General features: G+C 35.4%; 1 protein-coding gene across 9 annotated transcripts in view; it reads right to left on the reverse strand.

Annotated features, from left to right (window-relative positions):
- The window catches only part of PTPRD (protein tyrosine phosphatase receptor type D), a 1,060,901-nt gene that overhangs the window by 73,197 nt on the left and 960,684 nt on the right, over positions 1-27,020 (reverse strand). For all 9 annotated transcript variants that reach the window (XM_047699812.1, XM_047699814.1, XM_047699811.1 and 6 more), the window contains one exon: positions 4,727-4,850. In XM_047699812.1, coding sequence (XP_047555768.1) covers positions 4,727-4,850 — 124 coding nt within the window. The remainder of the gene's footprint in view (positions 1-4,726; positions 4,851-27,020) is intronic.

Below are 27,020 nucleotides of genomic sequence, written 5' to 3' on the forward strand. Positions count from 1 at the left end.
TTGAGTTTTATTTTTTAGTAAAAAAGGGTTGGGTTTTAGTCCTGGTCAACAATGTTTTAAGAATTCCATTTAAATATGGCTTTTAAAGTGAAATGTTAATTATGTTCCTACTAATAGCCATAGAATACTGGCAGCAATGAACAGTAATTACTTTTTAGGGGAAATTCCTTTTTTTTTTTAAATCTAGGACTGAGGGGCGCCTGGGTGGCTCAGTGGGTTAAGCCGCTGCCTTCAGCTCAGGTCATGATCCCAGGTCCTGGGTTCGAGCCCCACGTCGGGCTTTCTGCTCAGCAGGGAGCCTGCTTCCTCCTCTCTCTCTGCCTGCCTCTCTGCCTACTTGTGATTTCTCTCTGTCAAATAAATAAATAAAATCTTTAAAAAAAAATAAATCTAGGACTGAAATAATTAGATTGAAGTTATACTAGTTATAAGACATTACATTAAATACTCTGCTACTAATTGATATTCCTGGGTTTATAAGGAGTTGAAGATACATACAAAGATACCAAAGTAAGTAGATCATCTTTGGAATCAGAGATAGATGCATTTGACCTTACTTCTGCAACTACAGGGCTCTAATGTATTTGGATCACTGATGATTTCCCATATTGTGTCATTGCTTCAGGTTAGTTATGCCATAAAATAGGAAATTAAATACTAAAATACAGTTTTGTATTATCTGTAGGTTAGCCCAATGATAAAATGGATTTTTAGGCAAAATTATAAATGTGGACATTTGGATTCAAACTATGACTTAGTCAGAGACACATTGTCTATCAGTAGGAAAGCAGTGTGAATGAGGTGGGCCCATGCAAGCATGAGCAGTGGAATCAGAAGAGCTCACTTCCAACTTGAGCTCTATTACTTATATATAATACAGCTGTGTATATACACATACACATATAGTAAAATAATGTAATGTATACAGTAAATGATATAATTGATGAGATAGCTATATACAGTTAATTTGTAGAAGTCAAATATAAAAGAGATTCCACTCATATGTGGAATTTAAAGAATAAACAAATAAGAAGTAGAATCAGGGGCACCTGGTTGGCTCAGTGGGTTAAAGCCTCTGCCTTCGGCTTGGGTCATGGTCTCAGGGTCCTGGGATCGAGCCTCACATTGGGCTCTCTGCTCAGTGGGGAACCTGCTTCCTCTTCTCTCTCTGCCTGCCTCTCTGACTACTTGTGATCTCTGTCTATCAGATAAATAAATAAAATCTTAAAAAAAAATTAGTAGAATCAGACCTATAAACACAGAGAACAAACTGGTGGTTTCCAAAGGGAAGGGGGGTTAAGAGGATGGGCAAAATGGGTGAAGGGGAGTGGGAGATACAAGTTTCCAGTTATGGGATTAATAAGACAAGGGAATAAAGGACACAGCAAAGGGAATATGGTCAGTGATATTTTAATAGCATTGTATGGGGAGAGAGAGAGGCTACACTTGTGGGGAGCTCAGCATAACTTACAGAGAAATTGAATCAGTTGCATAAGATTTATGTTGTATACTTAAAACTAGTACAACACTGTATGTCAACTACACTCAAATTAAAAAATTAAAACAAAAATAAAGTTTTCAGCTGAGGAATTGACACTCAGAGAAGATGAGGTTAAGTGACAGAGCTTTGACCCAAACCCAGATTTCCTTGCTTTTCTCATCTTTTGGCTTATCCATTTCTTTTTTCCTACTTTAGTAAAACTAATGAGAAACTTTGGAATCTATAAGATTAAACAAATGATATATTATTTTAATTATGTATAAGTATTAGTTTCCATTTAGTTTTTGACAATATTTACTTAAACCAGAAAAATAAATCCTCTCTTCCTCAGGAATTACTGATGTCTCTTAAGGACAGCTTAAACATGGAGGGGTTGCCAACAGTAACTGGACTGTTCAAAAATTTAATTGTGTTTCCATACCTCTTGCTCTATAATTCAACAATTGTAAGCATTCTTGTAGTTGGAACTCTCTTGAATTTATTCTACATTTTCCCCAGCATAAATAAAATGACTGTGATTTGGAAATGTGTCATGAAATATCACTATTTTCACAGAATTCAATAAGCACACTCATGCTGACACACAATTCCCCATTCTTTAGTTTATTTCCCCTGCCATTGCTCAGAGGAAGTAGTATAAAGGTTTTGCTCTAGGAAAAAAAGATAAAGATAATACGAATCACTGTGGCAACTTCCAGTTTTCCTTTATTATCTGCCAGGCCACTCCGCAAAGTAAACATGAAGAGGGCCCAGCACCACTGAGAGAACAGCAGCAGAAATGTCCAAACTAAAACCTTCCACTGAAGTCTTTTAAGTCATCACTACCGGTGGAACCTGAAACAACCATGTTAAATTTTCTAAATTGTGCATAAAGTCTCTTAACATTTAAATCCTCTTGAAAAATCGGGCTCCGTGTTATTAAAGCTCCCTTTATGCAAGAAGCCCCCGTTAGAGGTTCTGTGGTTACTATTCCTGTTGCCAGCATTCCTTTTCCAAGCTTAAGATATAGGATGATCATTTACCCCCTTAAATATCTGCTGAGTAGGGCTTAGTCTAAGATAAAACGCTGTTCGTGGTTGTAATCTAGATTAAAGCTCTCTATATAGCCCCATAAACTTCAATTAAATGCTTCTAACCTTTTGCATAAGACTTAAAATTGAAAGACTTTGGTTTCTAGGTCAGCTCTAGATTTAGGGTATATTTGTGAGCATAGAGCTATAAAAAGGCAGGTTTTAGTCTGATTCAAGTGCTTTTACTTTTGTACTGTAAAAATAGCATAGGAATGAAATGTACATCATTTCCATCTATCATAATAAGGGACATAAGGGACAAGGAGGAATATTCTTTGTCCTTTGACATACTTTACTGTTAAGACGGTGGAAAATAGCAGGTTAAGGAAATAATGATAAAGTGGGCAAAAGTACAGGCATGTAGTAATACTTAATGACCTAATTCCAAATGGAAAAATGCTACAATATAGCAAAGGCAGACTGACAAGTTCTCCAGCCAAGATCATGCCAAATAGGTTCTCAATTTACATTCATTTAATTTTTATAGTTTACCTATTTCACTAATGGAAAAAAGATGTCTCTCTTCCACTTGTGACTTGGTTTAGTTTCTTATTAACTATGGAGTTGATTTAAGAGACTTGAGACAAGAAATTGCTGGTTTTGTTTTTTGTTTTTTACATTTTAAAGTGGGATGTAAAGATAAAATGTAAATGCTATATGCTAATCCTCCACATATACCAATTACAGTTCTCAAACAGGACTTGAAGCAATTACCTGTGTGACACCATCCTACTTGAAGAACCAGCATTGATAAAATTTTGATAAACCTGATCAATTTTTTCCCATATGGAAAAAGGTTAACTCTTGAACTCCTAGTATCTTCAGTAGCCTCAAAAAGGAACTGTAACATTTTCCAAATGTAAAATTGATTGTGAGAACATTACAAAATATATCTATGCCACATAATACCATTTTGAAGAAAAGGGAGGGTACAGGTATGACCTTGCTCAAATGCTGAAAGATAGTTCCTCCCCCAAAACTGGAAATAAATGTATTGGTTGCCTTAAGTGATTACTGGGGAAGTCTTTAAGCAGTGTCTCACTTTCACATTAATTTTGGGTACTAAACGAAGAAGGTAGGACTTGTAGGGCCTGGTCAGAGTTATGAGAAAAAGTTACATAGGCCTCATAGATTTGGGAAGCAGAAAAAGTGAAAGATACTTGAACAATGAAGATGATGTTTGAACTGCCAGGTTCTAAGAAGGACTAGGTCTGAAACTGGTATGATTTAATGTTTAATAAAACATCTGGAAGAGGGTAAGTGGTGAACTTTTAAGTATGAATTCAGGCCACAGAGCTTTTCTAAAGGATGCCAATGAGAATGATGTGGTATGTGGTAGTTGGTGGTCCAGGTTAGCTATTATGACAGAAGAAAGGATTTAAGTGACATGGTAAACTCTTTTCTAAGGACAGAAATGTGCTACCATTGCCAAAAGAAACTAACAAAATGCTGAGTGTTGAACATGAGCCCCTAATTGATTTTAATATGCCATGTGAAGGGATTTATTGCTGGAAGGGGATGAATGGAAAATACTCTCCTCGTGAACCCTTAGAAGCAGCTAGGTGTATTAGAAGTGTAATCCTCAGCTTTTAGGAGCAGCCATTCCCTCTGGAATGCACACCTTGCTACAATTGTGAGAGACAGATTACCAAGCAGTCTACAAATTAGCTGTACCAGACATTTCCAATATGCTTAATTTTAATTAATCACCACACCATCAACTCCTAACCTTTAGACTGTCCCTGCTGGCTATCCAGGTTTATTTATAAACAGGTCCCCTTACCCTCATTTTAAAATAACAGTCAATGATTATATTCTGATAATCACCAGTTTATTTATAACCATCAGCAACCATCAGTAAAATGGACAACCTTGATTTTCTTCCCCTCCATAAGCATCAACTACATTATGAAATCTTTCACCTAGAGCCAAGCCAAGAATGTAATGAGAGATGCTTCTGTGTAATATAGTATTGGGGATTTTGTGTGCCCATTTATAGTATATTTATATGAGAAAGAAAATGTGAGAACAAATGATACCTGAATCTTAATTAACTATTTCTATAGATAGCGAAAAACCTAGCTAGAACTGTATTTTCATGCAAACCCTTAAACTCATGAAAATAAAAGTATAAACAATGTCTGAATTTCCTTACCTTCTATTGCTGATAGGAGAACCCGGGAATGATCATATGCGATTACATTTGCATATCTATTCTTTGGTTTGTTTACTTCCAAGTTTGAATGTTCCCATGTGAACTGCTGGCCAGGGTCAATTGACTTTAAAAGAAAAACAGCACACACATACAAAATCAATACTTGATAACACCGATTATAGGCATTTATCACAAGTAAGTAACATGATTTGAAAAGAAAAGTCTGAAGCCACACTTCATCAAAGATGACCCTAGCTATGAAGCTGAACACTACTATAACCAGCAAAACATGAAATGATTAATCATAGTAAAAAACAGTGATAGTCACCAACATTGATTCAAATGAAAAAAAAATCAATATAGATGTTCGGTGAATATTGGAAAGGCAGGGTTTTTAAAATTGTTTTACTTTTCCATTTCCTTCTCTGCAGCTGTAGTTTACAAGCTTTCTAGTTCAATATTCCTTCTGGTTCTGTGAACATTATTTTATCTTGATTATTCTCCCTACTCTTTTCTGTCAGGAACTAACTTCAGTCTTCAAATTTACTGGTCATTCACTGGCTTCACTGGGCACAGGCTTTGCTATTCTTTCTTCATTTACAGTTTACAACTTTAGGGCAACTTAAAATTGTGCCTGTTTCTCCATAACACACTATGACCAGTATCACAAGGTAATTTGTACAATTCAAATAGTTAAGAAAAATGGTAAAGAAGGGAAGTTGGTTACATCTAATAATCATCTTCAAATATCAATTTATGAACCAGTGCAGATAGGATCTACTTGTTTTTCTATTTATTTCCTATTTATTGTTATATGCTACGTTTACAAAATTTCTTTTTACTCTCTATTTTAAACTTGTTTTTCCTGATTTTTTAAAAGATTTTATTTATTTAATTTTTCCTGATTTTTAATGACTTTTCTTGATACCGTCATTCAAACTATTGTTCAATAACCTAAAATAAATATTGCAGATACAAAATAATATATGCAATTTTATAGGTAAAGTAGAACCATTATTTTGAGACTGAATTCCGGATTTGATTACAAAACTCTGAGGGGTTTCTTAATTTCCTGCAATTTTATGGAAATCAAAATATCTTTTCTTTGATCATAGGACACTGACACTTTTTAAAGACATAATTTCATGGTATATGGAAACATGAGTTCAGTAATTACATAAACATGATTTGAAATGATTAAAGTCAAGTTTTCAGAAATAATGATAAATTGGGTTTATATACAAGTAAAATTCTTTAAAAAAGTAAAGACACTATGTTACATTAATAGAATTTTTAGAAGTAGTTTTTGATCCTAGGCATTTACCATGCTTGAATGTGTATACATAGAACTGGAAAGTAAAACATATCCAACCACTGTTACAATATTAAAGACGTGTATATTTTGTGTTTAACAGGGATAGTAAAACTCACAAGTGTAAAGAGTCAACCTATTAACCTCCATGAATAGCTTCCAAACATACTAAAATTCTCAGCAGGATAGACTGCAGTCTCTAATTTACTATGGTAAGCTATATATAAGTAGTCATCATTGAACAATATTCAGCAAAATAATTATCCATGCTTCAGAGTCTAAAGGATAATAAAATCAGGGGTCTTTCTAGTTTGTTCTTCCAGGAAAGCTCATCGTCTCGCTTGTGGAGTGGACTTCTTTCCAAGTGTCTGGTCACCTGAAACATGCAGGTGACTGGGTGGAAGCCTTAAGTCAACCTTGAACCTTCTCCATACAAAGCAGCTTTATTTGCTGAGCCAGTCTTACCTTAAGATTTTCTTAAATCGGACCCAAATCTACCAGCTTACTGCCACTACCTCAATCCAATCCTTCAGTTATCTGATGTCTGCTTGAACACTCCATTTGAACTCTCACTCTAATGCACTCTTCATACCAAAGTAACGGTCCTGAAACTCAGCTCTGGACAGGTTCGGTTCCTGCTTAAGAACTTCCACTGGCTCGAATGACCTACAGCTTAGATTCTAAAGTCCTTAGCCACAGTCCTACCTATACGCCTTTAGTCATCTTTGCATCTACAAAGAAGGCTCAATAAATTATGGTTCAACAGATTTCCTTAAATTAATTGAAATGATGAATAAAGGTTGTCCAGAAGAGTTCATAAAGAGAAATTGTGGAGTAATTCTTCCATGTAACATGGGAGTTAAACAACAGACTGCAGAAACTGCAAGGTATACTGCACTAAAACTAATGCTTTAGCACTCATTATCCTATGGTTTAATAGTAAAGTATGTGATCATGAAATTACAACTACCAGTGATACTCCACTTTACACCGAGGAGCACTGCTGAGTACATAAGCTTCTTAAACATTCTTCTGTAAAATATCCCAAGAGCTCCTAGGCTCACTGATGTACAGCGCTTTGGTGGAAGATATTCCTTCCTTTGATGACCTTGTTCTTCAGATTAAGATCACTCATGGATGTGTAAAGTGGCATGCATTTAATTAGACTAATGAAATTGCATCTCTTAACACAGACACTGTTAACTCTTGTCCATTTCCACTTCTCACCACATATCCCCAGCCTTCTGAATGCTTGATTTGATACTTTCATTGAAGAGTTTAAAAACCAGTCATGGAAACATGAGTTTTATGTCACATGTGTTAATATGTTTAGGCTTAAAGGATGACCCATGAGAAGACCTCTGAGTAACAGGATAATTATAGTAGCTGCTGGGTCATGCAGTATCCTCTTTAATTTTCACAAATGTTATGAGGTATGTATTGTTATTTTCCAAGACAAGGAAATTGAAGTAAAGAAAGATTAACTCAATAAATCTTACTGCGGGTCTTCTCTCTGGCAGGCATTGTGTGATTTGGTGGTTAAGTAATTTGCTCACACAGCTAGACTCATACATTCACCCTAAAACCCAGGTCTGTGTGATTTCAAAGCCCAGCTGATGATTAACAGCTGGTAATTACCAAGGCATGATGCTACCTATCCTGAAGGCCACTGAAAAACGAGGAAGCCCAACATGTGAAACACACTTAAACATAACTATCCTTTATCTTGCAAGTCCAAAAGGTTTTTCTTCTCAACTGATCATCCTCTGTCATTCTGGGGCAATTACATAAGAAATCAAGTTTTAAAAATGAGATTGGCTTCACATGAATGATTAAACAGATGGGTTGCAGTTTACGTTTATACTTATTTTACACAGATCAAACAAACATTGATTAAATAATGCTTAACTGTCTTTGTGCAGCACATACTCATCTATCTGTATCTACCTGTCTGACCAAACATTTAACAATACACAGCATAGGTCATTATTTTGGAACTTATCAGAAAGTCGAGAGCAGTAAACTCAGTAAGGAATAACAACTACTGAAAGTAGGTGAGGTATAAGATGGCCTTTTCTACTGTGAAAAAATAAAACTGGTTGAGGAAAATCAAATTTCAGTTGTCCATGTTAATGAGGCAAAGGTATCATGGATGAATAAGAGCTTAATTCTCAAAACACACTTTAAGGGGCGCCTGGGTGGCTCAGTGGGTTGAGGCCTCTGCCTTCGGCTCAGGTCATGATCCCGGGGTCCTGGGATCGAGCCCCACATCGGGCTCTCTGCTCAGCAGGGAGCGTGCTTCCCCCTCTCTCTCTGCCTGCTGCTCTGCCTACTTGTGATCTCTTTCTCTCTCTCTCTCTCAAAGAAATAAATAAAATCTTTAAAAAAAAACACTTAAAAAAAAAGATTTATTCATTTATTTGTGTGTGTGAGAGAGAGATGGAGAGAGAGAAAAAGAGAGCATGCATTAGCAGGAGGGGCAGGGAGAGAGAACCTCAAGCAGATGCCCTGCTGAGCACAGAGCCCAATGAGGGGCTCGATCTCACAATCATGAGAGCTAAAGCCTAAACCAAGACTCAGATGCTTAACCAACGTCTTCTGTGTTTTTATGTTTTGTTGTTGGTGGTGGTTTTTTTTTGTTTTGTTTTTTGTTTTTTTTTGGTGCAGGTGCGGGTGCAATTGTTTTGCCTCTTTGTGTTCTGTTATCTCTTGCTGAGATCCTCTTAAGGAAGAATAAAATGGTCAACATAGAGAAAGAAGAACACATGTTTGGAGAAGTTGAGTTCCACTCTAATCTCATATTTTTGGCCAACCCAACGTGACCATGCATCTTCCTACTATCAAGTTGAGCTGATACCACCCAAACACTATTCAAAACAATTTGAAATAAGCACTCTTGTTCCTAATAGATTCAATTTCTTCCTACTGTTGGCATTTGGTTTTCCTAAGCCTGACTCTCAGATATCTCTTCTCATCCTTTCAACTGTATATATCCAAACAACTTTTGGTAAGATATCCCCTTCTTTCCCAGAACTCAATCCCAAATTCTACCCTCACAAGCTAGAATCCTGCTCAGGTTTTCTGTAGCTGCCCTGGAGGAAAGTTTGCAAGTTAGAAATAAAGCAAGCTAGATATATTCAACCCAACTTTGATTAATAGACTTTTAAAAATAAAATAAGCTATATGGTATTTGTACATTGCATTGTCACAGAATTCATAAACAAGAATACTACTTCCTTATGTTTCTTTCTGTTTCAACAAGGTCCTTGAATGTACTGGATAAACAGTATGTAGCACCTAAACATTCCAGAAATATCAAACCATGTTACTTTGTTTTCCTATCTGCACAGGTGGCACATGACACACTCCTCCTCCAACCTGCCACTTAATCATTCTAATTTTAACAGATCTTCAACTCAATGGCTTTGCCTTACTGAGAATGTGACCACAGAAAAAACTCCCTGTAATATAAAGAAGAAAAGGAAAATATTGAGTAGTCAGCTGCTAATATTAAATATTTTGCATTTATGTATCTTTAACTTGATGGTCTGAAAATTCTATTTTTTTAACCAACTAGAACTTGTCTTAAAATAGGTAAGTGGAAAATATAGGTAAATGAAAAAAATAAGCTATATATATATATATAATTCTGCACCATATTCTTGATAAAATGCCAGATTTAAAATATATATTTAGGGGATGACTGGGTGGCTCAGTCAGTTGAGCAGCTGCCTTTGGCCCAGGTCATGATCCCAGCATCCTGGGATCGAGTCCCACATAGGGCTTCTTGTTCCACAGGGAGCCTGCTTCTCCTTCTGCCTCTGCCTGCCACTCTGCCTGCCTGTACTCTCTCTATCTCTCTGACAAAGAAATAAATAAAATCTTTAAAAAAATAAAATATATATTTATATCCAATAGTTACAATAACACATATCACATCTACTGTTTTCTTTGTGCTTCACATATGTTAACTCATTTTATCTTCACAAAGAACCTAGAAGTACCATTATTATCACCATTCTGCAAGTGAGGAAACTGAGATGCAGAGAAATTAAAAAACCTTCTCAGGGTCAAACAACTGGTAAGCTCTGTTGGGGCCCAGGCATTCTGGACCACAGTCTGAATGCCTGGCTGCCATATGCTTTTACTCTGGCCAAGTTTGAAAAGATTTCTTGATTGTTTTACATAGGTCTTTCCATTGTTCTCTTGAAACACAAGAGGTTTGGAAACAAAAGTCTCTATGGTGCTTCTAATTTATACTTATAATTTTAAACTCAAAACAAGGGAGTGCTCACAAATTTGCACATCACACTACAGTCACTGTGTAAAATTACATCCAGTGACTGAACTTTTTGGTAAAGCTAAAGCCATCAACTTAAAGCAAAGTCCTTTCAATATGGTTCTGCAAAATTTCAACTTCTCTACCAAGAAGAAAAATATAATTCATATGTGCAAACTCCCTACAGTACTAGTTGTTCTGTGTCCCATTTCTCCTCACTCTACTAAGAGAAAAACCTCAAACTATTCCCTTTAGAGACTCATCAAAGAGAAACCACAAAAAAGCTGTATCCTGTTTTTGTGTGTTTTAAAACAACTAACAAAAATTTAATTATATAGAAGGAATAGACCAGCTACTTGACTAGGCAAACTATGGGTCAGACTAACCATCCTTTTTACTGGGAATTGAACTTTTGATGACCTTAACCTCCAGAGAAACACTATCGTTCCACAGAGTTCCTAATGAGTAGGCTCATTTACTCCTTAGTGTGGTTTGCACCCACATACTTTCAAACCCTTTTTGAGGTTTAGAAAAGCAGTTTGCCATTGAGCGTATTTCTGCAATGAAGCCTTTTTAAATTCTCATTCATTCATATTCTTTTTCTCCAAGATTGAAAATGGTAAATTAATATGTATCCATTTGAAAAAGACCCACGTTTGCATAGTTGAGAAGGGCTATATTTTGCACAATTAGCAAAGGCCTGCAATTGGCATAATGAGTACTTTCTTCAAAGAGAAGAACATGCCTTTAGTTGAATCCAATGATGCTTTCAGAAGGAGAATGTGAGGAAGGAGTGGAAAGTAGGATCATGAGCAAAGTTTGGAGGTCAGAGCCTGAGTCCCAGGTGCTGGCTTTCTCTTTGCCCATGGTTAGCTTTGACACTCTGATTGCTCTGTTCCCTTTCTTCTGTTAATGTCTTCCCAGTGTCATGTTGGTGCCCTCATCTTCTCTCTTCTCCTTTACCAAATTAGTTACCAAAACTTCCCAAGTCTTTTTCTATAAAAGTATCTGCGGTCTAGGCCACAATTAGAATCTGAAGGACTGAAATAGGGACTTTTCAAGACTCTCAGTATTAATTAATGAATACATATGGGAGTTCTCCATATTTAAGTGGAAAGATGAACAATATATAAATGTACAATGCTTGCAAAGGCATTAAGATATTTCAATCAGGTATTTTTATATACAATAATTTTTTTCTTCAAATAAGTGATAAAATTGTATCAGCTTATCTGTTGTCTAGTGGTTTGACTTGCAACCCCAATTATAACATGTTATGTAACAAATAGTTATAGAGAAGTATCTGAAGTAACAATTTATTTACATTAGAGTTGATATGTAGAGAAGCAAAAAAGAGACTCTATAGTCATTGTAAACCACTCAGCCATACGAGATGAGTAAATATCTGAGGCAACCAGTTGATGAACATTTTTTTTTCCTAAATGATATCTTGACACTAAGAATGAGTTAGCTTATCTCTTTGATAAATTCCATTTACTCCCAGAAGTATAGTTAACTTTGTCCTAATTTATCATAAATTCAAAATGACAAAAAACAATAATGCAACACAGCAACAAATACTAGATTCTTTTTCAATTCAGTAGGACAATGCTATGTGATCTCTGGAATGCAGAGAAGCTATTTTACTACTTTCTATGTGTGACTAGAAAAAAACTACTCTGACAGATCTTTTCAAAGGAGAGTTCAGAAGAGAACATACAACTTTGAGATCTGAAGATTTAAAAGGCCAGATTTTTTATTGTACTCTCCTTTTTAATGTGCCTCAACATTTTCCTAGATAGTACTGAATGTAAAAAAGAAAAATTCCTAGTTCCCAAAGGCAATGTTCTAGAAGAATGATGGCAGTGATAATTGAATCCCAATGTTTCAGTTTTTTGCTATTTATCTCCTCTATTGAATTAAAGTACATAATAAGAAAGTGATATATAGAATTATAGCTGATGTTCCTAAAGACTAGAGCATCATGGATAATCATTTTTACAAATATAATTCACAGAGTAAGATTTCTGATGTTATTTGGTAAAGCAAAAAGAATTAAAAAATTTCCAGACAGTTTGGGGCAAGAAAATGTTATTAAAATTTTATTAAACTGCTCTGATTAAGGAGATAAAGTTGATTGAATTGATAGAAAGTAATTACAGTGTTTATAAAAAGAACTGTGTATAGGTAACAAATAAAATTATCTATTGATTGCAATCTATGCACAGCATTAAGCTAAATAAATTCACAGTGGCATCCTTTCTTTTCTGTGAACAACAGGGCACTAGATTCTGGCTCCAAATTAACAAGATGAATGCATTAATTCCTCACCACTCTGTAAATGCTGCCACGTTTGTATTGACCCAAAAGTATTATGTAAAATAATACATATAAAACACCTGATGCAAAGTTCTTGGTTAAAGAATGGTGGATGTTTTTCTTTTCCTGTCTTCATCCACTGACTTGTGTGAGAACATCCTGATTTAAGACAATCCCAGTGTCCAAGGAATGTCTGCTTTCTCCCTGATGCTAAGTGAATCGATTTCCTTTGACAATGAAGCATAAAACTGACACAATTGTCAGTTAATTTAGGCAAAGAAATACACTTCTGCCCTGCCACTTGTTATGTAACAATATGTTCATCTATATAGTTTGGAAACTGATCTACTTTTCTGGGGTAGATAACAACCACCACCACCACCACCACCACCAGAACACAAATAACCACTTATATTTCTTTGTTTTCCATTTCATTTGAGACCTGACCATTCAGAAATACAGTGAAAAAGTAGATTCAAAAGCAAAACTAACTGAGGTTCCTGGGTGGTACATTCGGTTAAGCATCCAACTCTTGGTTTCAGCTCAGGTCCTGATCTCAGGGTCACGAGATTGAGCCCTGTGTAGAGCTCTGTTCTCAGTGTGGAGTCTGCTTGAGATCATCTCTACCTCTGCTCCTCCTTCCATGTTCTATTTCTCTCTCTCTAAAATAAATAAATAAATCTTTTAAAAATTAAAAAAATGTGAATGAAGAGAATGGTTTTGTGATTGTTTATGCCTTCTATTATAGCAGCATTTCATAAATAACAATATAAGGAAAATAAGATAAATCATCATCTTGTTTTTGAGCATTTGATCAGTTGAGTTTTAAGTGATAACATTATTTTTTCTTTATCACTTATACAGATTTAGAATCTAATTTTAAAACACTAATATTTCCCTCATTTTACTGTACACTATGTATTTTAGGCTTTCGGTATTACCTTGCTTCTATTTAATTAAAATTTTGTTAAAACTGTTTCTACTCCCAAATTTGTTTTTAGATGGGAAAGGAAAAAACAGATGAGTTTCCAAACTGAAATATGAATAATTTCCTGTTTAAAGAATAAAAATTTTGCATCTGGAATGAAATGAAAAAAAAAATGACACTTCCTCTAAGTCTTTGATGGAATACAGAAAAATCTGAAATAATTACTTAACAAAATTCCCCTACCTCATCCTATCCTCAAATGTATTTAGTGTAACTATCTGGTTGAAACACACTTAGATTCTACCTGTGTTTTTTGGATACAGTGTATCTTTGGATATGTATACACTATGTAATACATGTATATGTACACATTTATATACTAAAAACCCCTTGCTGTTAATATCATTAGTCCTTATAGGTAAGGACACAGTCTAATGTACTAAATATAGGCTTCTAATTAAAGAAGATACACAGATTGATCACTACTATTTATACCCATGGTGTTCAAGTAGTTTAGAAAGTATTTACAACCTAAAGTGTCATGTTATTTTCTTCTATGTTACATGTTGCAAGCAAACTAGAAAGGCTAGGACAAATTAACACAATCTAGAATTTTAGAGTATATTTCTAAACTAAAAGATTAATTTCAGAGATTAATTTGTTTTGTTGAAATGTATATTCATTTTATAATGTAAAATTAGACAATTACAGATAAAATGTATTAGAAAAATGTCCATACTTTGATAATTTTATATACTTGAACTTTGGGGAAAAAAAATGGAATCACTTGAAGATATCATTACAGGGACTGTAATTCATCTGATGTTGTATACTCAGTGTTTAGCATACAGTTGATTTAAAAATGTATTTATAGAATGAATGACTGAAAAGCATTATAGGCAGTATATATGGCAACAGTGACATTTACCCTAGAACCTTAGAAACAGTTAAATAAGTTTCCCTGATGAACATGTAACTATTAAGTAAACATATATTGGAATAGATCAGAGATATATAAAATATTTTTAAATAGTCAGAATGGCTTCCAGGCTCACACTTGTCTGAAACCTGATTCATGATAAGAAGCATCTTGGACTTTGGCATATTTGAAATTCTTTCTAAGTGAACAGGTATAATTATTATTATTATTATTATTATAGCCTTCCATACTATAATTTCCAACTTTTATATATCTACTCACTATTCTGAAGTATCACATAGGGAATGCTTGCCAGGAAACAATCTTATATACACCATATTACCAAATTTTCTGGACATACCACCTATGTGTGGATACAGTTAACCATTTTAATACAGTGGATTTTTCTTTTATTTGGGGAGGTTGTTTGTTTTAGCAAATGTGCTCCTCAGAAGTCTCAAGTCCATTTGTTGATCTTTGTGATAGAGGATGGGAGCGTCCTAATCAGATGGAAGGATAAACAGCCAAAGATTCAGCTCTGGCATAAGGTTTACATTAGAAGGGGTAGGAGGTACATTCCAGTTTACCCCCTTGTCCCAGTTTCATTATCAAAGCAACATCTTCCAAAGTGTCCTAATTTGGGCAATACATTATAAGGTTAGAGTAGGCTCTAACTTCCTTGTATCCATATCTATATCTTGGGTCCTAGGTGAGCTTCATGATACAGAGACTTATAACCATCACAGCCAAGTAAGCATATACATGCAGAAAGAGAACAAGAGAAAGACAGACAGATAATAAGTTCATTTACAAATTCTACCACATGGACAGGTGGGTGGGGAAAAGTAAAGACAGCAATTTCTGCAGAACAACACCTGTCTCCACTTATCGACTCTGCTGCTGTAAGAGTGGAATAAAGCCAGAATGCAACAAGGTGGTTGGCCTGAAACATTGATTCATCTTGTTCAATGTTTCTATGGAGCTGCACAGAAAAGAGATAAAGGAAGAGACAGACATTTGACTCTTAACACACATTTACCCTGTTCTCTATGAAACTAGCAATTTAGCCTATTCAAATTATATATATTTTTTTCTTTTCTGGGGCAGGGTGGAGACTGGAAAGAATGTGGTGGTGCAGAAATTGGTTGGATGTGTGTTCAGTTGTGGAGGAAAAGAGCAAAATTAAAGAACTAACCTTATGCAGTGATAATTCTATGGAAAAAAATCTTTAATCTTTTGTCTAATAAACATTCTACATTTTAAAATTATTACTGAAATATTAGGTAGAATCATGCTATAATTTCTTTCCTTTTTTAAATTTTTTAACACTCTGGAAATGGAACCATAGACTTATTCTGTTGCTTGAATATTACACAATTCAATCACCAAACATGTCTTAAGTATAATAATAAAGTATTAGAACATATATTAACATATCTTTTAAAACTGTATCTAAATTAACATCTCTAAAAAAAAGCTAGGTCAGCAAGAGGAGAAAATAACTCATAGACACACAGAAAAGGGAGGCTCGGAAAGGCAAGGAACATGACTACTTGATCCTCTTTTAGAGAAGACAGCATCCAGTCATCACAGCTGGACAACAGGGCCACTGACATCACACACCTATGAAAGTGGGGTCTTTGGGACCACATTACCTCTCAGATTTACAAAGGTAAGGAACAGGTCCTGGAGTAAAATGACCATATCAAGGTACTTTCATGGTCTGGAGGTCTGGCCTGTGATCTCTTTGCCTTCCCCAACTGACTCAACTTCATCCCACCATGTACATTCTTCAAATTCATCATCTCCTGGAATTAGACTTTGATTATTCTGTCAGGCACTAAACTCTGCCTAAAAGCTTTGAAAGTGAAAGACATGACAACAGTGGAGGAACGAAAGGAAATAACCTTATTATTATAGGACACTGCTTAAACGACTTAGAGTATGAAAAACCCATGAAGCTATTGAAACTGTGTACCTACTGACATAAAGACATCTAATTTTACTGTTAAAAAAGAAATTAAAAGGACATTATTAAAATATAGGCATATTTTAATATATATGAATATATATACACACATATGTACATAAACATAGAATATCATATATCAATGCTATCAGCATTTATGTCTGAGATGCATAGACTGAAAATGTTAAATTAATTAAACAAGAATGCTATTAGACTAAGGGGGCTCTAATGCTGTGTTGGCCTCTGGAAGCAAACTAAAATCTAAGCCTGTAAATGTTTCAAGATTACAAAATCAAAACAACCAGTCATAAACAGCCAACAAAGCTTTAAGCTACAGCCAATCAATAATTTCCCTTCTTTGCTTCCACACTTACTTTATATGAGTTTTTGCCCTGTTGGTAGACTGTTCCTAAACACTTCTGGTTTGGTGTTGCCCAATCTGAATCTGAATCAATTTTTGCTCAAATAAACTCTTAAAATATTTAACATGGCTCGGTTTATCTTTTTTTTTTTTAAGATTTTATTTTTTTTTAAGTAATCTCTACACCAAATGTGGAGCTCAAACTTACAACTGTGAGACCAAGAGTCATATGCTCTACCAACCGAGCCACCCAGGTACCCCTCAGTTTATCTTCTAACAATATTTATTTTAATAGTTTGCACTTGTTATCTGTGTTCTTTAATTTTTCAATTTGTGAATATTGTACTACTTTCCAAAAATGAGGGCAAACGGGAGCTGCAGGACACTTCCCATCTGCACATTTGACTTTTTGTCATGTTAGATGCAGAGAACACAGATTATAGGATCAAACACTCTGGAGAGCAGTTTGTGAAATCCATGTCAAGGTCTGCAACTGGCTTCTCTGGCCATCTAGAGACAAAACTCAGTGTAGATTTATGACCAGGAAAAAATATTGAGAGCCAACGCTAAATTAGATTGTCTCCCTCTAACCTTATCAAAGAATGGTACTGAGAAGTAATCAGGTTAAATTACTTCTGGTTTTGATGATAATGATGAGTCTCATGCACAGTGATCCTTAAAACAAATTTAGGTAGATACTCTTGTCTCCATACTAGAAACACAGAAACTGAGGCCTAGAAGAGTTAAGACACTTCCCACCAATCATGCTGGTAGTCCATTAAAGCTGTGGAACTGGGATGTGAGTCCAGAGCTCTCTGACTTTGGACTCTGAGCTCTTAACTACTACACTCTAACACATGTATATTAAATTACAACTTTACATTTACTTTCATAAAGTTCAATTCCTTACTTCAAAACTGTGAACAGAAAGGAAAATAGATTAAAGACCAGATGTCTGTCAGTTTGGTTTAATGATACATTAATCCCAAAGTACTTTCCACTTCCAAATTTTTTTTTTTAATGAAAACCAGCCATAACTTTCTTATAGTTAGATTTTAACATGCTTCTTATAAAAAAAAAAAAAGAGAGTGGGAACTTAAGTATCATCCTTACCCTATATAATCGGGAACAATTAGGACAGGGATTTCAATCTCTCTCATTTCCACCCTCACTACCATACCACCTCTCCTACCCCCACTTCAACCCCCAAAATTTTGCAGGAAAAGAGAGAAAGCTGATATGCCTTCATTTCTTGGAACTGAATAGCCACAACAGAGCAAAGGGTAGAGTAGAATTGATGGAAACCACTGAGAATGGTGAGAGACCAATAACTCACAGATAACAAGTCCGCACTAACAGTTTTAATGACTATCCTAATGGTTTAATGGATGGCACTTTAATAGGATTTCTAGTGCAATCCTTCTGAAAGCGTGTCTTCAATAAATCTGTCATTAACAAAGAGCTGAATTGCTTCACCACATAACTATAGTTTACTGAATCTGAACATAACAAAATGATGGCAGTTGTCATCCTGTATTACCAGTCTGGTCTCAAGTATTCTGTTCACTATTGTGAGAGAGACAGTTACATGCTCAAAATGTATGCTGCCAATGAAAGAGTCATATTTATACTTAAAGGATGCAGTAGGTATTAAACAAAATACAACAGAAAGCTCACAATAATCAGTTTATGTGCACAAAGACAAAAGTAGAAACAATAACCGTAATCCAAACACATAGGTGTTTGTGAACACTGAAACTTGAAAGATTCACAGAGTTCTCTTTGAAATAACTCATCAAATTTTGGGTGTAATGAGATTTGGAATGTCCATAGCACTTTCTACATTTGTCTCATATTCGTTTATGTTGTCTCATTTCCTATACTAACTTAAAGTTCTTTAAAATCAGAGCTTGCCATATTGTGTCCTTCCGTGTGCACACCTCCTCAATATAAATGTTGAACTGGCTAGTCAGTCTTAGTGAATATTCCTGAATTCAAGCTGTTGGCTCCCCACCTCTTTTTTTAAAAGATTATATATTTATTTATTTAGAGAAAGAGCAAGAGTAGGGGGAAGGGCAGAGGGAGAGGAGACAGAGAATCTCAAGCAGACTCCAAGCTGAGCAAGGAGTCTGACATGGGACTCGATCTCATGACACTGAGATCATGAACTGAGCTGAAATTAAGAATCAGTGCTTGCCAAGTAAGCCACCCAGGTGTTTCCCCATGGCTCCTTTTTAATCTGTCCAAGTCAGAGGTTCTCAATTTTTACTTTTTCACACTGGAATACCTCATGTCTGGAGAGAACATTCTTATCCTTTCTGTTTTTTTAAATCCTAGCTTTCTTTCAAGGTTCAGCTTAAATTATATTGTTCTAATGCACTCCTACCTAGAGACCTCTCCCACACTTTCAAATGTACCCACTACCGTTGGGCATAGTGTGGAGCATCCATTTCACAGCGAACTTTAGTCTTGTAACATTTCCTCATTAAAGTTATTTAAAAACATTATAACTTTTCTTTTCATTTGATAATTTCTTAATTCCCCAACTATAATGTAAGTTCCTGAATAAAATACAGTCTACTATGTATCTTTGTAGCCTATAAAACTGTGGGCCCAGTCCAGGTACAAGTAACATATATAGATATTATTTTAATAATTTCAGATTTCTGTCTCATTTTCCATGAACGTCTTTTGAAATTGGGAAACTCAATTCTTCTGTAATTATACTTTCACCCCTGATTAATAATGCTAAATCTTAAAATATAAACAAAATTTTGAACCTGATGGTAACAGAGTAATGCATTCTTCAGATTATCTTCCCTAATAATGTTATAAATTCATTGGCTTTACTGCAATTTATATTGATTATCAAGACTACTGAAAATAACTCAGTGCTAAGCTATAGTTCATTAAGGTTTCACAAATTGAATAAGGCCTAGAGTATGTTAGAGGAATAAAAATATCCCTTCTCAGAGCCAAAGTTGGAAAATTTTAAATCGATATACCCTTACTAGGGGGTTCTGTATATGTCTATTTACAAGTAATGCTATATAAAAATAACTCTTTTTTCAAAATTGAAAATATTATCAATCAAGCTATCAAATAGAAGTAAAATAAATGGAATTTTATTCCAGAAAATAAATATAATTATATTTGTGTTCATTTTCTTTCATATATCTTTTGTTTATTAAGGATAATCAGTAGATTATAGTTCTGGTTCTCCTTATATAGCATAAATCTTATTTATTCCAATTTGGGGGTATACTTCAATAATTTAATGAGATAGCGAAGAAAATACAAAGAGGCCAAACCATCTTATAAAGAGTAATATGGGTAAAGTAACAAATATAAAAATGTGTTCTAACAGACAAACTTCTTTAATCAATATAGGTATTAAAATACAAGTAGATTACCTTAACCAACAATTTATAATAAGGGAAGAACAGACAGAAAGAGATCTGTGTGATATTTAAAGAGCTCATATTTCCTTCTGGAGTTACATATTTTATCTAGATAGAAAATTTTGTTTGAAATCACTTTTTTTAGTGTTCAATGATTCATTAGTTGAAATTATGACACAAAATACTATGCTTGATAACTGCTCCCACAGCCTAGTTAAACATTTAGAAGTTCTGCTGTAGAAACACAATAAAGAACAATGTTGTTCCTTTAATCTTAATATACGTTCAGGTAATGCAATATGAGAAAGAAAAATACAAGTCTTCTTTAAAATGAGTCCAAAAACCTGTAAGTTTTAAGGATTTCTTTTTCTGTCCAAGAAATTAGCAAATTCAGACTTCGAAGGACAGATTTTAGATAGCTTCTAGCACTCCAATTAGGCTTCTAAATCACTGAATTTATTGAATATTAGAAAACCAAAAAATCCCATCACGGTGAATATAACAAATACAGACTAAAATCCAAGCTGAATTACACTGGGGTAAAACTTACAGCTTTGTGATATGGGAATCTTTATCAAAATCTAGTTTGGGAGCTTTGGCCTAATGTTTAGCTAAAAAAAACTGAAGGAAATTTTAGGCTCAGAATCTAAGAGCAACAATTATGTATTATTCATCTTTGTAGCCCCCAAAGCCTAGCAAAGTACCTGGCCCATAATGACTCGGTGAAAGTTTGTTGTATGAGATGAACAGAATGCAAAGCTGGAAAAGAAAAGAGATCTCCAAAGAAGCAGACATTCATGTTCTTGGAACATTTTTTAGAAATAGCCAATTTTTAGAATTGCCTTCTGTTGTGTTCACAGGGATATTTGGAAGAAATGAGCAGCTTTGTCTCACAGAGTTCATTGGTTTATTCTCTAATGAAAATTATAATCTTTGCTCTGTGGCTTCACAATTTGTTGCTGAGGAATGATTATAGATCAAAAACAAAAAGATTACAACTCTTTTCAAGAGCAAATGAGTAGCAAGAGCAGATGAAGTCTTGAGGAAACAAAGAAAATATTTTAATGATAAAACTGCAGAGAGATAAATAGTGAAACTACTAGTCTTTGTAAAAGTTGCTAAATTTTTAGCATTGAGGAAAGGTGATTTTTCTTCCTCTTAGAGTTGACTCTGAGATATGAATACTCCAGATCATTTTTCTTCATCGACTATGAGTAGAGGAAAAGTGAGTTCTGCAACCAGCATTCTTCCACTCCTTCATTTCAGTCAGGGCAGTGAACGGAATCTGTGCACAGAATCCTTGTCAGGAAGCTTGATCTCTTGCACTGTTCTAATGATATACTGTCCAAGGGAGGCCCACCAAGGAAACCCAAAGGTGGATTCCCTACCTAGATGGAGAACCACTGCCCATCAAGTTGTCACTTCCATGGGCCCGTAGTTACTCTCTTCCCACAGGATCTCTGCTGCAGTTCAGTAATAGTATAACCTATTGAAGCACCTTTATTCATAGGTTGATAAATGGTGTCCATTTCAATATCTTGTTACACTTGGGAAGAGAGAGCGGCAAAAAGCCAACCAGGTTCCTGCTTCATCTTTGAAACATTCCCACATTCATTTAAGAAAAATTACCATGCTAGTCAAAAGGATACCCTGAGGGGCACCTGGGTGGCTCAGTTGGGTGAGCATCTGCCTTCGGTTCAGGTCATGATCCTGGCGTCCAGGGATCGAGTCCCACATCGGGCTCCCTGCTCAGCAGGGAGTCTGCTTCTCCCTCTGACCCTTACCCCTCTCATGCTCTCTCCCTTTCTCTCTCTCTCTCTCTCTCTCCAATAAATAAATAAATAAATATATTTTTTTTTTTAAAAAAGGATACCCTGATAAAAATGATACATTCCTTGCCCTGAAGAAGCTTTTATTATTATAGTGGAAGATTCACAAGTAAAACAATGAAAACTGCAATCCTTTGTAGTATCAGGGACTCAGGTACAGCAAAAAGCAAATAAAATCTGCCCCATAGTGATAGGCACCTGTCTCATCTTAATTCTGGCTTTCCATGCTCAAGCTACCCTTCTGTTTGAAGACTTCTGTCTTCAAACAATGCCCTAGTGCCATTGGTTTCCTCCATCAGTTGTTTAAGAACAATGCAAACAAAAGAAATACAAATCTTCACCAAAAAGGGGGTGTCCTTGAATCTTTATAAAATACCCATTCAAAGTAAATCCACTGAATTGTACATTTTAAGATGGTGAATTTTATAATACATGAATTGTATCTTAATAAAATGATAAGGAAAACACAGGGAAATATATCACATAAATTTATTTTTTTTGCTAAGAACCACTGTTCCTTTCAATAAATAGAAACTGCCTTTTATCAAATAATTGATAGCCACCTAAATTTTTAGTACTGTTTTTGATTTGGGTACCCATATAGGAAATAAAGCTTCTTTGATGTTTCTAAATAACCTAAGTTTAACATGTATGACTATAGCTTTATTTACAGAAAACTTCACCCTTTATTCATCAGTTTGTTCTTGTCTAGGAAGTCTACTTAAAAAAAAATCAGCTTTTGCATAATGTTAGATGCAAAACTGGTTAGATGATTTCAGCCACATCTCATTCAGCCATATCACTTATTTTTCCCAGGAAAAAATGTCTTCTCTTCGGCGAAAAAACAGGGGTGGACTAGATTCAAAGATTTTAGGAATCCTCAAATATAACTCCACAGTGGAAACTTTATGAAACTGAATTCAAACCTCTGAAACTTTGGGACAGTTTTCTTTTTTTTTTTTTTTTTTTTCATTTTTCCCCCTTTTGTAAGATAATGGGAGAATCCGTGAGCTGTGACAGGGAGGATCAATATGAAAGGAATAGAAAAGAACAAAAAAGGAAATCAATGCCCAGTTGCACAGCAACACCCACCAACTCCCATACCTAGGTTGAAAATTTTTATTCTCCTCATGTCTCAACTGATGACAAGGAGGTCAATTAATTACCTTGGCGGGGTGGGGGGAACCAGACTGAGTTCTACCTTTGCTAATGCAGCACCCTAACTGCTCTTAATACAAAGGGAGGCAGCATTTCACTGTTCGTTAACCATCTTAATTACGGTTTCTCAATCACTTAAGCCATGTTGGCACTCCGGAGTTATAGAACACCAAGAGAAGAGATTGAACTTAAGCTTGTGAGGAGTGGGTAGAGGCATCACCACAATGAGAAAACAAAAAGGGAAGCTGTGCTTCAGAACCTTATCTTTATAATCAGTACTTTTAGTTGTGTTTTGTAGTAATCAGAGAATCAGAATTCCAGGCTTAGACAAAGAGAGAATCTAAAAAGGTTACCTAGTGCAATCATCCATCTGAAGCCAAACTCCTACCTTGTCAATCTAGCTTATTACATGCTAGTTGGCATACTGTTCAATTTCACAGAAATCAAAGCTAGAGCTAAAGAAACCAAAACCAAAACCAAACAAACAAACAAACAAACAAACAAAAACAACAACAAAGGACCCAGAAACTAGTGGAAAGAAATATAAGTAGGCAAAGTGTATGTATAACTCTTCCGTCTTGAAATACGGCAAACTTCGGATTGTAAAGTTAACAGCTTCTATCTTCTCAAATCATTTAGCAGTTTTTATATGAAATTAAATTGCAGAAACTTGAAACAGGATTTTGCATAGATGAAAGATGTTTTTAAAAGTCTTCAGGCAAAATGACACTTTATATACGTTTAATATATTTACAAAATTTATCGTAGTGAACAAGTTTTCCTTTCATCATGCATGGGTCTTATCTAAATTAAGTCGAAATTTGGTGATATGTAGAGAAGAGGGCATTTTGTCAACATTTAAGTCTTCACTTCTTTTAATATTCAGGTTAAAACAAGCAAGTAGACTCTGGTCTATAGTTTAAAATGTCAAGACAAGAACAAGTCAATATTAACAACTCTCTCAGAGAGTTAAAACTGGGTCTTTATATCTTGTAATCCTTCCAACATTTGCTTCTGCTTTCTCTCCACTTTATTTACCCAGGGAATTGGTCAAGATCAGAAAACAAATGCTGTCACCATTATGTAGGAAAATTTATAGAGTCAACTTGATGAATTGATGGTTTATAGTCCATTAGAGTGCAATGCTGGTTTTTTTTGTTGTTTTGGTTGTTTTCAGGTATAAACTGTACCTTACATCATTTTTAAACTTGCTAATTTATAAAACAATAAAATAAAAAAGAACATAAGGGGGAGGCTGGTTATAAAGTTTCTTACCCAGAGGAAACCAAGTCCTTTTTTGTTGTTCAAAAATGTCCATGATATTGAAAAACAAAAATAAAATTATATGATTCAGAAATTTAGGCTAATGGGGCACCTGGGTGGCTCAGTGGTGTAAAGCCTCTGCCTTCGGCTCAGGTCATGATCCCAGGGTCCTGGGATCGAACCCCACATTGGGCTCTCTGCTCAGCAGGGAGCCTGCTTCCTCCTCTCTCTCTCTCTCTGCCTGCCTTTCTGCCTACTTGTGATCTCTGTCTGTCAAATAAATAAAATCTTTAAAAAAAAAAAGGAAATTTAGGCTACTAGGTCTTATTTGGGACCAGAAAATACTCATGAATATTATGCAACCATCTTAGTGGATAATGACATAAAATGTCTTATTTTAAGACTATAATGAAAATGGTTGTGGGAAGAAACACCAAAGGGAACTATTTATAGTGGTCAGAACATGAATCTGAAACGAAGCCATGTGGGTTCATATCCCCATGCTGCCACTTACCAGCTGTATGGCCTTGGACAAGTTACTTAACTTCCTTGAGTTTCAGCTCAGTCCCTTCTCTTGTAACACAAGGATACTAATAGTACCTACTTGGCAGGACTGAATGAGTTAATATATGTACCATGTTGTGAAGAATGTCTGCCATATGGTAAGTGCTATACACATTTGCTATCATTATTATTGCTGCAAAGCTCTTTCTAGACTGTGAAGCCCTAGGTAATATTATCACCATAATATTAAAATGTTATATAGTTTAATATCAAAGAGGAAGGTATGAAGGAATATTTTGCAGATGGGAGTAGAGGGGAGGGATGAAGAAGGGGGAAAGTGGAGAGGTGGGGAGAGAGAGGGGACGGAATTAGGGTGACAGAGGGGATAGGGGATGGGATAGGAGGGAATGAGGAGAGGGGTATGGAGGAGGAGAAATAAGGGGATGAGGGAGAGTGGATGAGGGGACTTAGAATGAATTAAATCAAGAATCTCCCTGAGCCTCCGGCTGGCGCTTGAATGACAGATGAATGCCCACTATTAAGGAAACATACTCAGTAAGTGAGAAATAATGCAGTTCTGACTATGCTGCATGTCTGAACTTTTTAGTTAAAGCCAAATACACCAAATGCTATGTCTGTGATGACTAAAAGACTAATGTTTCCCAAGGCATTGCTAAATCCATAAGTTCATATAATGTATTAACACTCACATCTTTCTCTCATCCTCTCTGTACTTCCCAACATGGTGGCATGGTCAACAAATTTTTTTTTTCCTCATGTAGAATGACCAACTGTTTAGCCAGAGTAGAAAAATCATGGCAAATAATACTACAACACTTTTTTTTACATCTAAAAAGAAATAAGTAACGACATTCCTATTATGTGGGGCAGCAATAGGCTCTCCTGGCCCCAATCCCTTCCTTCAGCATTGTTCAAATTCTCTCCAAAGCTGTGCTCACGAGTGCCATAGAAATAGATGGATTCATTTGATTTGGGGGCGGGGGGGGGGTACTTACAGCTTTAGTAGTAGAGACAGGAAATCATTTCTATGACTTGAGAGTACTTTTAAGATCACCTAGCACAGACTCCTTAGTGTTGATGTTACTACTTTTCAAGAGTATAATCAACTTTCCTGTCTCACCTCTGAGCAGCATGACCCTGATTTTGCAGTGACAAGCACAGAACACACTGGAGTCCCTTGAATAAGCCATGTCCCTTCTCATCTCCATGCCTTTGCATGTGCATCTCCCTTAGCCTGGGATCTTGCAATCCTAGCAAACTTCAGTGAGTCTAACTTGCATGCTCTCTGGAAAAACTTCAGTACTATCCCTTCTTAAATTTTCCCCTCCCACCATCACCATGTCATATAATTACCACTTTTTTCCTCTGCCTTTTTTTTTTTTTTTTTTTTTTTTTTCTGGGAGACTATGGACTTATCCAGAGCAAAACTTGTTTCTTGAGTTTTTTTTTTTTTTTTACTTCCCAGTAAATGTTTATCAAACAAATGAAGGCATTCCAACTGCTTCTCTTATAAACAAGGAAACTGAGATTGGAGGAGTTAAATAGCTTGTCTAGGGGCATTTGGATTCACAGCAGAGACCCAAGGCAGGTTCTACTCCTCAGTGAAAATGAGCTTTTCTAGGTACTTCATGTGGATTTAATTTCCAAAAATTCCATTACATACAAAATATGAAAAGAACATGCAAATATCATAACCACCATCCAATTTCATCACTGCTCACCTTCTAATTGCTTTCATAGAGCCCATTTTTGGGAAAAGAAGAAGGGACTCTTATACAAATAAAACAACTTGGGAAAAAATGCAGTGTTATTAAATGACTAAGATATAGGTCTTGAGTTTAAAGTTCACATTACTGAGGGCCACTATTGTTTCCTATGAGTCTGCTTTGTACAGAGAGACAAAGAAGCAAGGCACCTGACATATAGTCATTGTCATAACAACCTTATGAGTAGGTTAATATCATCTTAAGTAAGAGAGAATCAGTGCACAAGAGGTGAAGTCACTTGTTCAGAGTAGAGCAGCACAGTGAC

Source organism: Lutra lutra, chromosome 13, assembly GCF_902655055.1.
Source record: "Lutra lutra chromosome 13, mLutLut1.2, whole genome shotgun sequence".
Taxonomy (NCBI): domain Eukaryota; kingdom Metazoa; phylum Chordata; class Mammalia; order Carnivora; family Mustelidae; genus Lutra; species Lutra lutra.